The 16,685-nt window shown below is 33.8% G+C and overlaps 1 protein-coding gene across 1 annotated transcript; it reads right to left on the reverse strand.

Annotated features, from left to right (window-relative positions):
- Positions 1-48: 48 nt before the first annotated feature.
- On the reverse strand, positions 49-11,692 carry LOC100368692 (CKLF-like MARVEL transmembrane domain-containing protein 4). The gene is made up of 4 exons (XM_002740335.4): positions 11,290-11,692; positions 6,703-6,882; positions 5,302-5,400; positions 49-3,673 (listed from the first exon to the last, which is right to left on the reverse strand). Exons 1-4 carry the CDS (start codon positions 11,464-11,466, stop codon positions 3,494-3,496), a joined length of 636 nt encoding a protein of 211 aa, XP_002740381.1. The 5' UTR covers positions 11,467-11,692; the 3' UTR covers positions 49-3,493.
- Positions 11,693-16,685: the final 4,993 nt, after the last annotated feature.

The following is a 16,685-nucleotide window of genomic DNA, read 5'->3' on the forward strand; positions in this document are numbered from 1 at the left end:
GCATTGCTTCAATTGGCATTATCTCACATAAACTAAATCTCAGAGTGATGCCACTAGAATATTTCGATTTTTTATTTATTAACTCAACGCAAATACAGGCAAATAAATAATATTTCTAATGGAATCGCAATGTATGTATCAAAACTATATGCCTCCACTGTACCTACATTTTTTACAAGTAGTCGTTCTGGACGTTTGTTCTAGAATAATATTATAGTTATTGCAGCTATATAATAACTACATAGAATACATACATACAGAAAACTACTTAGACTTAGAACTAGAATTCCTTTGGCAATGCTTGGGAAACATAAAGAAAAGAAAATTACTTTATATGATTCTATATTATCAGGGCAGTTTATTTAAAATTTTATGAACCTGAGATACACCAAAACAGAATAAGAGTATAATATTGTAATTTGTTGGTGTCATATGTGCATATTAACATGGCAGACTACAATAAGTTATGGCACATCCTAATTTGCATATTAACATGGCAGTCTACAATGGGGTTATAACACATCCTAATTTGCATATTAACATGACAGACTACAATGAGGTTATGGCACATCCTAATTTGCATATTAACATGGCAGACTACAATGAGGTTAGCACATTCTAATTTGCATATTAACATGGCAGACTACAATGAGGTTATGGCACATCCTAATTTGCATATTAACATGGCAGACTACAATGAGGTTAGCACATTCTAATTTGCATATTAACATGGCAGACTACAATGAGGTTATGGCACATTCTAATTTGCATGTAAACCTGGCAGACTACAATGAGATTATGGCACATCCTAATTTGCATATTAACATGGCAGACTACAATAAGGTTGTGGCACATCCTAATTTGCATATTAACATAGCAGACTACAAAGTGCTTAGTAAACATCCTAATTTGCATATTGACATAGCAGACTATAAAAATCTTATTAATTATCCCAATTTCCATATTAGTATAGCAAACAAAGATTAAAAGAGGACTATTATGATGTACGACTTAACACAATTTGCATATTAAAATGGCCAACTACAAATAGCAGACTAATTGACATGAATAGTATCAAGAATACACAAAATACAGGCATGCAATTCAGATATCCATGCACTGCTACTTATGATGAAGATCCCATTTTATACATCAAATATACTTTCAACCAATAGAAACACAGTGGACACTTCAAAAGTTTGATTGGTTGAACAGAAATGAATAAAGATTTAATATTATTGAGCTTGAAAAAAAACATACACTTTTTACGAATAAGCAAAGGCGAACACTAATCAGTTCTTTCACAGAGTCACTTATTTGCATTACTATTTTTTTAGAAATGTTTTTTCTTGCAAATTTGAGATCATTTCACAACTCGCATGATTTTAAACGGGATTCTTCATTACATATCACATCAGTTGCATACCCTTATTTTATACACGCTTGATATTATACATATTATTCTATAAATATATATATGAATTTATGCTCATCTCGGCACTCTAAGAGTGATTATTATTAATATATAGAAATACCTATCTTTACATATATGTATAATCACAATTTAGTGAAAGACCAGTTTTAATTTTAATTTTAACTTGGAACAAAACTACACCAGCTGTAATATGAAATTTAGAAAAGAATTGTTATTGACAGAATACCGTTAAAAACAATGTAAACTTATCCCTATAAAAACAAATACAAACTCAGTACAATTAATTGCAAGTTAACTACAAACATAGATTATAACATGCGATAAAATATGTATTGATTAAAAAATTAAAAATTAAATAAGTGAAAAATCAAAAAAAATAATCATAAATTGTGTGTACTATAAATACCATGAAATCTGGCACCGATATTTATGTTTTATAATATGTAATCGATGGTTGACAACTATTTGACCAATAAGAGTGATTGTACACATCCACGGCAGTTTTAAGGTATACATACATTTTGTATAGTACAGGGAAGTACCAATAGGCATTCTTATAGCCATTAACGTCTTCTTGTTTTGATTTGAACGAAACCTATTTATAAAACTGTTCTATAACTTTACAGAAAGCATATTACAAAAAATAAAATATTTAAATAAATAAACGTTATACTAATATATTTACTGGCTGGAATTTCACCATTCTAGTCATGTGGAGAAAGTGCAGAAAACGATTTTTATCGATATTTATGTTTATACACGAGTCAATACGTTGATTAACTTTGGTCTGTTTATATTCGCTGGATAAATATCCACAGAATTTTAAAAACAAGAGGAGCTATAATTTACAATCTAATCACTAGAGGGCATTATATTCACTGATGATTGCAAGATGTGCAGAACAATAAAGCATCACAACTTTAGTTCAGTCTGTTAAAAATCAGAAGTGTTGCCCCTTATAGCGAGAGCAATATACTATATTGTTCTTTATGGACTGAATACAGCTTTTGCTGCCCTCGGTCATACAGCTTACATTTCTAATTAAATACTTGAAACAGCCTGGCATGTTTTACAGAATGCTTGGGAATGGTGTAAATGAGCAATACTAGTAGTTCAAGTGTGACTTCTAAGGCAATATAACACACTACTAATGGTTAGTGCGCCCTCTAAGGCAATATAACACACTACTAATGGCTAGTGCGTCCTCTAAGGCAATACAACACACTACTAATGGTTAGAGCGCCCTCTATGGCAAAATAACACACTACTAATGGCTAGTGCGCCCTCTAAGGCAATATAGTACACTATATAAATAGTAAACGACTAATGGTTAATGCACCCTCTAAAGCAATATAACACACTACTGATGGTCAGTGCAACCTCCAAGCCAATATAGCATGCCACTGAGACACACAGTTTTGATTTGATGTAAGCAGTTGTGCCAATTCACTTGCACATCATTAACATGACAGAAAATCATACAATGAAATAGTGATTTTGAAAAAACTTCTCACTATAGTTATTGATTTTGTAATTCAGTGATCTAATTACTGACATATCGTATGACCTTATTTTCAGTGACGTCACACATTGTGATTATTCAGTCACTAATCTCCAACACTGGTTTACAATTACACAAAATATTTGAATACTGTAAAACCATTTAGTTTCACCGACATTTAATTTCACTATTTCACTATGCTTTAAACTATTTCACTGGAGTCTATTTCCACTGTTATTTTACATGTTCATGTATATTTACTTTAGCGGATTTTTCTTTTACTAGCGAAATTAAAAACCTATGAATAATTAATACATTTACAGTGGTCAACTCGGGAGTGTTTACAGTTTTGTTGCACCCACTTTGCCATATATCAACTTCAAGGACATTTTCCGATACTACACATTATTTACTTTACTATTTAAAGAGAAGACAGTACATGCATGTTTTATCGATTATATAACTCAAACAAAGAACGGTAAATAATTTTTCATTGAAAGAGAAATAACATAATAGAAAATAAACTCAAATCGGTTAACGATTCAAACTCATGGACCCTAAGGGGAATATGCTGGAGGAGCCTCTTGCTTGGTCTCAGCAACTGTTGTTGTTGTGACGCCACCACCACCACCACCACCGCCACCACGTTCAACTGCATGTGTTCTACCGGTACGCCATTCTCTGAAGAGAAAATATCCTTCCACTCCATAAGCTACCATGGCAAAGAAACCGAACGCCTAAAAGACAAACAAAATCGAGAATTCCATCAATTACTTAAATTACAGTCAATATAGAATATACAATCCAGACAACAACAAAGTTTAAGAACACTGAGTACATTTCTAAATACACACAAAAATACACGCAAAGCCTCCTGATCACTGTGCATGTTATGTCATTAGAATTACTGCATTTTTTTCTATTAATAGCGCATGTGTTTATGTAAATAGCAAAGGTCATAATGTAAGGTCATAATAAATTATATTGCAGTAATCCAGTATTCAATAAGAGTGCCACTAGAATATGTCATATTTATCTGTTTAATTTTTGAAGTGCTATCATTTTTTTCCACCCAGATTTCAGTGATGACATTTGTCCTGTTTTTATAGTTTGTTTTACAATTTTGAGCTAAATATTTTGTGAATACATGTAGTAAGAAAAGTTGACTTTGGGGTCAAGTAAGGCAACTTCTATTTTATTACAGACAAAGCAGTCAAACAAATACATGAATGGATGATAACAACCTTTTCTAATATCCAACAATTCAAATTAAAATGAGTTAATGGATTTAAAAGCAGGCATTATACCATATGGAATGGTATAACATAAACTTTAGATGGATTCTCTAAACTGAGACGTAATAAATCAGAATGAAATGGAATGCATGACCTACCACAGGATTGTATATTTTCATCATGATTTGTGAGGTAATTATTAACCTTTCTACCCCCAGTTCCCTCTTTTCATCACAAATTCACAAAATATTCCCGTTTATAGTTCGCATTTTGAGTAAAAACTGAAAGTTGACTCAAATTGTGTCTGTTGGCTCAAAAATTAGGGTTCATTTCTGGAAATATTGAAGAATTTAAGAAACAAGCAGCCTCTCGGCTGAGATAGCTCCGCTGTTAGCAATGCACATTTCAATTAAAGAACAGACGATATCATTAGAAATGAATAATATGTATAGTATCAAAGCAATGGGACTTGCTGTTTTCAACAAGAATTCAAAAATATCATTTTTCACCATAAATGATTGTGGTTTTTAACAAGAAGTAGAAAATATCACTTTTTACCAAAAAATGACAAAATATTCAGTAAAATTAGAAAATTAAAGATATCATTACAAAATGAAGAAATCTGAGAGAGGTACATATGTAGTACCTATATATGTAATATCAAAGCAATTGGACATGCGGTTTTAACAGGAAGTCGAAAATATCATTTTTTACCAAGAATGACAAAAATATTCACCAAAATTAGAGAAATGAAGATATCATTACAAAATGAACAAATCTGAGAGAGGTCCACATGTAGTACCTATATATGTAATATCAAAGCAATTGGACTTGCGGTTTTTAACAAAAAGTCGAAAATATCACTTTTTACTAAAAATGACAAAAATATTCACCAAAATTAGAGAATTGAAGATATCATCATGAAATGAATAAATCTGAGAGAGGTCTACCCAAGGTACATATACACCAAGTATCAAAGCATTCAGGCTTATAGTTTTCAAGAAGAAGTCAAAAAAGTAAAACATTGACACGGACAACGACGGACAATCACTCATATGATAAGCTCCGCTCGACAAAGTCGACAGCGGAGCTAAAAAAAGCTATGAAAACAAGCACAGTAAATCACTTACCGCAGCAGCCCCTAAACCGCCATTTCCGTAGGTAGCTGCAGCAACACAAGAAGAACCAATCAGATAAAATATGAATGCAATCGTAGTATAGCATAACTCCTGTAGATAATAGAACACAACAATTTTAAATAGATTTGATTCACAAAAAGGATAATCTATCATTAACATAGTTAAACCATACTTAACTTTTACCCATTGGGCATGGAATAAACTTTGACTTGTCAACTTGGTATCAAAGAAAGCTTACAAAGAACTCCCATGTGCTGAGAGTATTGGGGACACATTAAAATTAATTCAAAATTACTTGTACTTGAGATATTGATGGAAAAGCTGAAAACTAATTATGCAAATCAGAAAATTAATATGAACAAATTTGAGTGTAAAACTAATGAGATCTGCACAATGTAACAGACCATCTATGTAGGAAGTTTTATTGAAATGTGATTAGAACCAAAAAATTATGAATTATTATGCTAATTAGGGAATTAATATGATTTTAACCTCAAACTAATCAGGTTTGTACTTTGTCCTAGAGCATCTTTGTACTACGTTTCATTGAAAAGGAATAATTAGTACTTTAGATATCAGTGTGATAGCTTAAAATTGGTTAATTATGCAAATTAGGTAATTAATATGTACAGATTTTAACCCACAATTAATCAGGTCTGTCTATTATCCTACAGCACCTATGTACAAAGTTTCATTGAAATGTAATGATTAGTACTTGAGATGCCAGTGTGAAAGTTGAAATTGGTTAATTATGCAAATTAGGTGACTAATATGCATAAATATTTACCGAAAACTAATTGGTCTTCTGCATAATTCTAGATTCTTTGAAATGTGATGATTAGTACTTAAGATATCAGTGGAAAAGCTGGAAATTAATTAATATGCACATCTATTTACCCTAAAACTAATCAGGTCTCTACATAGTCCTAGAGGATCTATGTACCAAGTTTCATTGAAATGTGATGATTAGTACTTGAAATATCAAAAGCTGAAAACTAATTATGCAAATTAATATGGTAATGAATATGTACTCATATTACCCTAAAAACTATCACGTCTGTGCAGTGTCCTATGACATATATGTACAAAGTTTCATTGAAATGTGATATCAGTGGAAAAACCGAAACTTAACTAATCATTATGAAAATTAGGTGATTAATATGCACAGATTTTTACCAAAAACTCATCAAAACCTAGCATTAGTTCAGAGCATCTATGTACCAAGTTTCATCAAAATCCAATGAGTGGTTGTTTAGATATCAGTGGAACAGTCATGGAACAGCTAAAAATTGGCTAATTATCATGTAAATTAGGTAATTAATATGCACAGATTCTTACCAAAAACTAATCAAATTGATTGAATTACATATGTATGAAAGAGGTGTTACTTACGATAAATAACCATGGTAACGGTACTCTGTAAAGACACTTGGTCATATAGTTAAGTATAAGAGTACCCGTACATGACAAACAGAAGCATGTGACAAATTGCAGAAATCTGTATGATGACCAGTTTTTGCCCCAATACCATGGTGACGCAGATATACAGATAAGACATAACAGTGACAGAATCTGTAAAAAGAACAAAACAAAAATATGTCAAATCAAAATTAAAAGAGCCAAGAATACAAACAAGTTATCGTCTATTTGAATGCCAAAGTCAGTTGCTGTTACCTTAACCAAATAAATATTGAATAAATAATTTTCATTGATCAAAACATTTTGAATAAACTGAAATGAGATGAAAGAGTCTAGAGAACAGACGTATGTATGAAAGCCTATTCACTATGGTGAGTTTATTTATTCATATTTCTAATTTTTCCTGGTTACACCAGATGAAAAAGTTGTATATTATTGATATGAAATCTAAAATTGTGAAACCATTTCAACAAATTGACATATAATTTAGTGAGATTCCGGGGTGATACTAGTTTTCCATTACCGTAGTTATCCAGGTGCCCGGTTACCCATGCCCGGGTAAACGCACCCCCCCCCCTCCAATTTTGATACAATAAAGAAATTGAGGTCATGTTTTGGCATACGCCTAGGGTGGTGTTTACGTAATTTAAAAGTGTCGCACTCATTCAGATTTAACGTCATCGACAAAGAAACCAGGGTTGCACTATTGTAGCAACCCATATCTGAGAGAGTGGTTGAAAGCACATTGTTTTGGCTTTATAAAATATTTGGTAGCACCTTGGGAATCCATAACTGGGGTCAGCAATTTTGTAATGTCACGCCAAAAACTGCCAACTGGGAATGTGTAATGGTAAAAACTGCTTTTTCATTACAGCTATTGCTTTTTTTTTTTATTTTATTATATTATTTGTCTGTTGCTGGAAAAAAAATTCTACCTATTTCCATAAAGTAAGACATTCCAACCGCCGGAATTTGCTGAGTGATAACTTTGACCATGATTGATGAGCGTCTAGTCTGATAGGAAAGCAATGTTGACTTGACCTCTATGATGAAACACTAGTAATGATGTCATTCTTAGCCAATCTGTAAAGCAGATGCTTAAAGGTCAAAGATGATTGACACACTGTAAACAAAAACATCGTCTGCCATTGTTGCACACGAACGCATTTTTCTTGTCTCTTTATTATGAAAAAAGACAATTTGAACAAGACAACGCGTTATAGACTGGGTTAATCGGGCGTTGGAAACTGTGTCCACTGATGTAGTCAGAAAGTCATTCCTCATGACAGCCATTGCAAATGATTTAGATGGTTCTCAAGATGATTTCAGAGAAAATTGTGTGTGTCGATATCAACGAACTTCAGGACGAAGCTGTAGGGATTTTGTTTGACAATGACGGTGACACTGACGCCGACTTTGAGGGTTTTAATTTCGTTGAAGATGGCATTGCACGTACAAATAAAGATCTGGGAAGTTTTTTCAAACAACTATGAACTTTCGTAATTTTTACTGTGTAAATTATTATTGATCTTGTACATGTATGACTGTTTATTCGGTATTTGTCAAAACCGGAAATAATTTTACGCAGTTAGACCCCTGACATTTAAGTTCATTTTGAGTTCACATGTATTGGGCGTGTTTGCGGTGGAGAAATCCTAATTCAAATGATCTTTCACTGTCGATTTTTATTAATTCTGGTTTATTTGCCACATTATAAGCAATAAATTATTTTTGTTTATACTTCTAATGTTGTATATTGTTCAATTATTTATGTTGCGTGTTTTCATTTGCCATTTTATTCCATGCCGCAGTTTGATCTGCAGGATGTCCATTTTCACGAATTTTCCTTTTTTATTGCAGGAGATATTATTTGTTAATTTCCCATGTTCAGGACTCTGGGCCCTTAAATGGATAACTATGGTATAAACAATAGGAGGTTATCTCCCATGATGCATTGCAGATATGTGCAGTAACATGCTCAGCAGTGCAAAATTTGGGTTCCAAATGGTCCCTTGCAAAATGAAGTGGAAGAAATATAATTTTTTCAAGTGCATTGAATTAACCCATCTATAAAAAAGATTGTTAATTCATCTGACTATAAGACTGGAAAGTTTGAGTGATATAGGACCTTTTTATATAAAAACGTTGCAGTTTTTGTGACCTTACTGCAGATAGTAAGTGCAGAGTTGACCTAGTTAAATATACATGAATAAAAGTGTGACCAGTCACATTTCAACACCAACATTTTAAAACCATGAAAGTCAATGACATAGTCCCAGTCTGTTTTTTAGTTACTGTGTCAATTAAGAACAATGACAGATGTAGATTATAATCAAATGTTGTAGGAGTATTCAGCATGTTAATGTGTTATCCATCCAGTGCAGAAAAATCTAAGTATGATGAAAGAAAGCTTAGAAAGAACTCCTGTGTGCTGAGAGTATTGGAGACACATTAAAATTAATTTCAAAATTAATTAAGATTAGCCTTTCAAACGAGAAACTAATATTTGTCTGCTATTTGAGATGCACAACATAAACACTATGTGATTCATATTATCGAAATTTATAATACATACAGAAAATACATTTGATTTTATGTCTGTGGTTTTCAGTCTAATTAATTCCAGGGTACCTCAATTAACATCTGATTTTTTGAGATAATCAATAGGCATGTATGTCACCATTCAGCCATCTTGAATCAGATTGTGAAACAAATTGAAGAGCATGTGTATAATATCATGAATGATGGATGTGTTAAGATGCTAAATAATCATCATGATGGTGATGATGATGTAGTGTTCATTTGGTACATGTTCACACTGTAAAACTTTACAGCGCTCCCGAAAAATTGCAGGGTAAAAAACTATTTGCAATGTTTGTTTGTTCATTTAGACTTTTTGCAATTCCAAGTGTAAAAAATATAGCATTTTTTGAAAAAAGGGTAGTTGTCCCAAATGATATTTTTTTCCATCTTCTATTTTGCAACCAAATTCAGATATTGTAGGTGGGATACCAAACAAGAATCTTGCCAATGATATTTTGAGACCTACTCGCTTTACTCTCAGTCCTGTCTCATATTTGAAATTTACATACTGTAAAATGACTAATTTTCACTGTGTTTAAATTTCGCTGGTTTACCATTTCAGGCATATTCAGTGGGTTTTAAATTCACGGTTTTATCATTTAGATAATGTGTTCTATGCTAAATTTTACATATTGACTGGGTTTTAATTTAGCGCATTTTCCAGTCAGCGAAATAAGCAAAATTAAAACCCAGTGAATAATTAATCCTTTTACAGTATTATCAAGCCATATGATGCAACTCAAGCAATGACAACACTCTTTGTGGAAAAGCTGAGGAATGTTTGTGGAAACATCAACAGCCTAAAATGGCGAACTGGGGATTTTTTGTAGATTTTTCCAATGTTAAAATAATATGTTTCTATATTAATTTGCGTCACTTCTAAAAATCCAGGAAATAATTTTTTTTTTTTTACATTTTTACTCTTGTGATCATCAATTTTATTCCCGACTGCTGTAAACTTGGAATTATTACATAAAAACTGTTCTGTTTAATTGGACATAATACTACAATGAATCTTGTAACATTCAGAATTTTATTGTAAAAAAATGATTTCTCAGACACACTACTTCCACGTTGAGGGCGTGGTAAAGCATATAAATCATAGTGATCATTATCCCCTTTCATTTCCTCTGACTATAGTGCAGTGACCCCAAACGACCAGGCTGACACATAGTCACGTGACGTACATGTGACCAGCTCAGGGGGCTATTAATGGTCTCATGCCACTAATTAACCAATGGCTGCTCGTAGCCAATTTAAATGCCTAGCAAGAACCAATGAAATTTTTTAAATATTATTTTTCTCAGGTGCTCCCTGTTTGAGGGCATAATCACCTGGGTAAGAGGTGTGACCCACATGTGGTCTTTTGTTTACTACTTAGCGGCTGTGTACCTGTGGGTTTATTCTGTGTGTTAATGGATGTTCTAATCTTGGTGTTTTTCCAGTGATTTCTCTTGGTGCAATCCAAATACAGTAGGTGTGTCTTGTTTACCTGAGATTTGCAAGAGTTTGAGCTGGCCAACATGTTAGTTTATTTCATATGGTTGATTACTGGCATGTTGATTTCCCATTTTTGATCCATATTTTCAACTTTCTTCGTCATTTTCATATAGCAATCTCGTCATATGTTAACATTGTCGTCTATGGAAATTCAATTAGTGGTATGAGCCCTAATGGACTCATGTGACATCGTTGTTGTCATAATAATAATAAATAATAATAATGGTTTTTAAATTGCCCCTCTCCCAAATCAATTTGTTTATAGCCCATGAATATGAAAGCATATAAAATGGGAGGCAAATCGTTGTCGTTACAAAACCAAGCCCATGTAGTTAGCAGCACACCCAAGTCTGGTCACGGTGCACTGTATTAGTAAGACATTGTAATATGATATATACCGATAATTTATATCACCCATTTGCCGTCACTGAGCGATGCAACTATGCTTCTAGCAATGACCTCGAATTAAATACTCACGATCTGTACGAGTTTCATGATTCCGTGCATGGTTTTAATGGGATAACCCCAATCACATGTGATAAATCCATAATCACGAACAAGACCTGTACTTGTTGTTGTAGTCGTTGTGGTCACCGTGGTCTGCTGGCTTGCCGCTGGTGGAGGAACACCTTCTGGATCGTATTTATCGGCCATTTTGAGTGTTGATATTATCCCGACGGCGACACTTTCAAATATGCGTCAGCTTCCCGTTTGCTGTCACAAATTGCGATTACACGGCAATCTAGCCCTGTATTGTTACAAAGCTTGTTGCAACAGTTGACAATATGTTGGGACAGTATCGCGGCAACCAAGAGATCAAGCAAAATCACCACACATCAGATGCCAAGACGTTCTTAGCAGAGAAACTGGAGCTACTATAATCGGTCACATGACCGGGGTCAAAGTTCGCTTTTGTGAAAGTGCAATACCCTGAGTGGCTCTTGTGTTCCATATGTAGTCGTCGTTCGCTTTGTCGGTGTGAAAACAGAATGTGATATTAAATATATTAGAGCAATCAAAGTTATAATATCAAATTGTGTTCATAGATTTACACGTTACTTTAATTATGATTTATTTGGTGGGCGTTTTCTGTTTATTTACTTTACCAGTCTGAAGAGTGGCTGAAATTTCTGATTTGCTTTGCAATCTCTAAAACCGGTTACCCGCATATTTCACGTTGACAAAATCACCAATTTTATGCATCGTCATATGGTAGAACAGAATAATGTATTTGACTCAATGCATTGGTGCTACATCATTTATAATGAAAGAACACGACAAAGACACAACAATGATACAAGACCTCTCGGATGAATCAACGCATTTATGACTGCCGTTCTATTGGGAGGGTCGTCACCTGCGCACGCACGGGAATTCAGTCTCAAGCGACGGTTACAACACACGCTATTAACGCAAAGGCTTCGTGAGTAGACGCTTGTTTGCAAACAATGATGCGCTATGGCCATTTGACGCATGCGCAGATGACGACTCTACAATACTCTACATCTTCTATTTTGCACCCAAATACAGATACTGTAGGTGGGATACTAACACTTTGCCAAATAATAATATTAATGGTAATACTACTAGAAATACAATTCGAATTAATTAGAAAAAGTTATAGGGGCAATGAATTTCAATTGTTTGCAATTGTTTCTATTGTTGTTTGTGCTCAGAATACTAATTCCTTTAGTGGACTGACGGTTCAAAAACGATATCCTGACTGGTGTGGTTACATTTGCTCGCGTAATGGTCATTTTGCTCAAGGTGTGTGCAATGATTTTCACCCTGACCTTTGAGATACAGCTGACTGGTGATATATCAATTTCCTTGCTTACATCAAGGTTCTAGAAATATATTTTTTGTTTGTTTGTTGGTTGGTTCGATAGGCAATAGTTTGTAATTTGAAGTAGGTATGATAGTGGCATGTTAAATTTATTCGATGACATATATGTTCTATAACATATTTATTTTTACTAGCTCTATGAAGAGTGCTACTACGGAGTGTCACTCATTTTAGAGATTAGATTGCTTTAATAATTTATTTGTGTATTTTTTTTTTTTTTTTTTTTTATACATATTTATTTATTTGTGAATTTTAAGTACATTCATTCAAGTTATTTTCAAAATATTGTCTTGTTAACAAAAATTCTTTATTGTTGCAAACACCCTATGTAACCTACTCTTTTTTACACGGGAACAATAAAGTTCATTCATTCATTCTCATCTCAGAACCCCAGACATCAACGTAGTGGTACTCGTTTACGCCTAAAACGCTGAGGGCGCTGTACATAAAACACATTTATTTACCTGCCTTTTTGTGTTGTTATTTCCAATATTTATTGTGAACGTCAGGGCGCACTCAGAATGCCCTTTTTCGATCGTGTAACAAAGTATACACACAATGTGATAATTAACAAATACACTACATTTTTCAAGTTTGTAACGGTTTTTATAGCATAACGGCATCACGAATCTATCATTATTCTGCTTACGCTTAGTCATTAAAATTATTTCTAAATTAGAAAGAACATGGACTAATTTAAATTGTAGAACGAAACTTCAAAATAAGCCCACAAGTCAATTTTAGCGAGTTTAAATGAGTGTGGATTATACTTTTCCTATATAATTTTATTCCTGCAAATGTTTCTCAGAATAGATTTATTTTCCTTCATTGACCCCCCCCCCTTCTTAGTGCCAGGAATGGTCCTGGATTACTAATTTACAAATCAACGCCCATATTCATGATTTAAAGATCGAATCAGGACGGCACACAAGTCCAAACACATTAGTAGAAAATATAATTTGCATCCTTTAGGGAAAGTTATATTATTAATGAGCAACGGAGATATTACCGTGAACATTTCACTTTTATACGGCATTTCACTCATTAAATGAGAAGTTAGGGAGTAGTTCGTCAGAAGCACGAGTAGAAACGTAAGAGTCATTCAATGGTCTGTCTGTGACTGCGGTCATTCCGGAGATAGTAAAGGCGCCACCTGGCGGTGAGAACTTGTACGTAAATACAATTTGGGGCGGAGACGACTTGCCACCATTGAATTTGTTGCAAAACTGCTCGGTGAACTTCGGTATTTTGCATTTCTCACAGGGTTTGTTTGATATTTCACTTAAAAGAGCTTGATTAGTGATTTATTATGGATGACTCCATGTACGACCCAGCGTACACGCCGGAAGTGCAGAGAGAACAAGCAACTGTAGTGGAAACGACAACGACGACGACAACCCAACGAACTCACACGGAGACGAGTGAGATTGCCTACATTACTCTTCCAGTTGATAAAACATTCATCAAATCGCCGGCTGGAATTTTAAAAGTTGTCGAAATCGTAAGTTGGGTATTTACATGTCAACTGAATTGTCGGTTTCAACTGAAATCCTCCTAATTGACCACCCGCCACCGTTGCGCCAATTGTCCACTCACAAGGACACGTTGAATGCCAGTGATACATTTTAACTGAAGGATGATAGTCGTCAACATATTTGTTAGCGGCCTTCTCATTGTCATTGTTTATGTCGTGTTATCAAATCGACATAACCCCTGTCATCACTACTGCGTCTGGCTATATGGTGACAGCCTGTTAATTTTGTAAACAAACGCTAAACCATTGACTAATTGTTTGCGCTTATTTCGGTGCCCAATGCCCCCAGCGTACAGTCTAATTATAGAGGGACTGTGCCCAGTCATTTGCACGCCAACCTCCGACATGCGACTTTGCAGGGATAGTACACAAGATCGCCACACAATCCCCCATACAATCCCCGATCCCCAGGGATTAGAACACATGCATATAGGATGATACGATTGGGTTTGCCCCCAACCTCATTTCTTACTGTATGAAGGGCTGTACAAAAATATGTATCGTCTCACCACCTGTTAACATTTCCAATTACATCTATGACCCCCCCCCCTTACATACACAATACACAACTGCAACCACCATCAGACGACTGTATTGTGATCTCAACATACTGTCATACACACACTGCTTATATTATAGGAGTTAGTCACTTCTTGCTGTGTGAATGATGAGGATGTCGTCTTAGTTCTGGTAAAACAAGTCCCTTGTGGAGGGACAGTGGTTAGGGTACACTAAATATCAATTTCACAAGGAAAATTATAGGAGTATCAGTTAAATACTGTATATATAGCCTAACACTATTGGCTATCATACCGGTAATTGCTATTTCAAGTGTCCATGGGGGATATGTATGCAAACAATTATATCTCATCCAACATTTGTGCAAACTGAATCCAATTTAGCCCTGTACAGGTAAAATGGGAAATGTTTTATTCGTTGTGTTAAAATTAGAAATCAATTTATTGGAAAAGTTTTATTTATTTATTTGATTTTATAAATACCCTGAAATAGGAAAAAACGGAAACTTGTTATAAGTGTTTTGTAAAGGTTTCAGAAAACATTCTGTGCAATTGTTTGGTTAGGTCAGTTCTATTTTTAGAAAGATGACCTAATCTTGTAATGGAATATTTTCTAAGGTCAGTCAAAATTGCTCTTTCTATTAAATTCTGTTGAAAACAAAATGTAATTATGTATATAAAGCATTGCCACCTTCACAGAGTATATTTAGTTACTGTACAGTGACTTGTGTGTTGGAATGATAAAAACTGACGTAATTGGGTTAAAGGCAGTTTTTAATAAGAAATTTCTGCAGTTTGTCTCTATTCACATAGTTCCAATGTAGCCAATTTTAAAACTGTATGTGTATTGTACTTACCGCTTTTCCTATAAAAAAAATGAGGATAATTAAGTCTACAGATTGACGAACAATTTGTTTATTAGCGCTGAACCGATATCTGTAATTATATCTATCAAAGGCTTTAAATCACAGTGTACATTTACGTTGCCATGGACCTATTATATTTGAAAACATTACGTTTTCTCAGCCCCGAGAACTAGTGGGGTTTTGTGGTGAGCTAGAGAAACAATACTCCATTTGGCTAAAATTATTTACTAATCGTTTACTAACCTACAATTAACTGGAATTTCTTTAAAATCACATTCAAAGCCTGCCACTATTTTTTTTCAAACATGGCCAAAAAATACTTTAGGTTCAACAGTAAAAAATATGGTAGGTATGGTTATAGAAACCACACAATTCTTTTTTTGGGCCTAATTTTGAGCCAATAGGCTAAAATGGATACAACTATGCTATAAAAAATATTGTATGCGACAAAATAAACAGTTCAATTTCCCGTGCAATATTGCAGTATTTCTTGGAATATTTTTAGTGGTGTTCATTTTGATTTCAGCGCTTTCCAATCCAAGCAATTTTTTTTTATTTTACCCACATGTTATATGTTAAGAAGGAAATTTCAATTATATGTCTATTAGATATCATTTTCAAATATAATATATGGATTTAGATTCAAAATAAAGTCAAGTTTTGAGTGAAGGAATAGCAAGAAATAAGAAAATGGTGAACTGAACTGAACATTCAACATAGTAAATTGTTGTTTGATCATATGCATACAATTTTATTTCTAATTTGGTCACCCCCATCAAATAAAGTGGGACTTTTGATATGCAAATGAATGTTTTACTTTCCATTAGTTGAAGGCAAAGTCATAATAAACCCCATACATATAGAATATAAAAAAAAATTGCAATTTTTCAAAGTAGGGAGATCGAGTTTTTATCAACAATTTATTTTGACGCCTGATGTAACAATGAATGGAGTTGAGGAATTAATCCCAATGTACCACACAATGATTATTGGAACATTAAAAACAAATATCTAGGTGTGAGTCACACAATATCACTGTTCAAAATAATTCCCAGATGATTACATACCAAATAAGCCTAAAATCAAATCTGAACTCTAGAGGGCAATAT

Source organism: Saccoglossus kowalevskii, chromosome 6 (assembly GCF_978046115.1).
Source record: "Saccoglossus kowalevskii chromosome 6, keSacKowa6.1, whole genome shotgun sequence".
NCBI lineage: Eukaryota > Metazoa > Hemichordata > Enteropneusta > Harrimaniidae > Saccoglossus > Saccoglossus kowalevskii.

Coding starts and splice junctions, on each gene's coding strand:
- LOC100368692 (XM_002740335.4), bottom strand. CDS start 11,466: ATGGCCGATAAATACGATCCAGAAGGTGTTCCTCCACCAGCGGCAAGC. Junction 6,883..11,289: donor TCATGAAACTCGTACAGATC/GTGAGTATTTAA, acceptor TTCTTTTTACAG/ATTCTGTCACTGTTATGTCT. Junction 3,674..5,301: donor GCGGTTTAGGGGCTGCTGCG/GTAAGTGATTTA, acceptor TTTGTCTTTTAG/GCGTTCGGTTTCTTTGCCAT.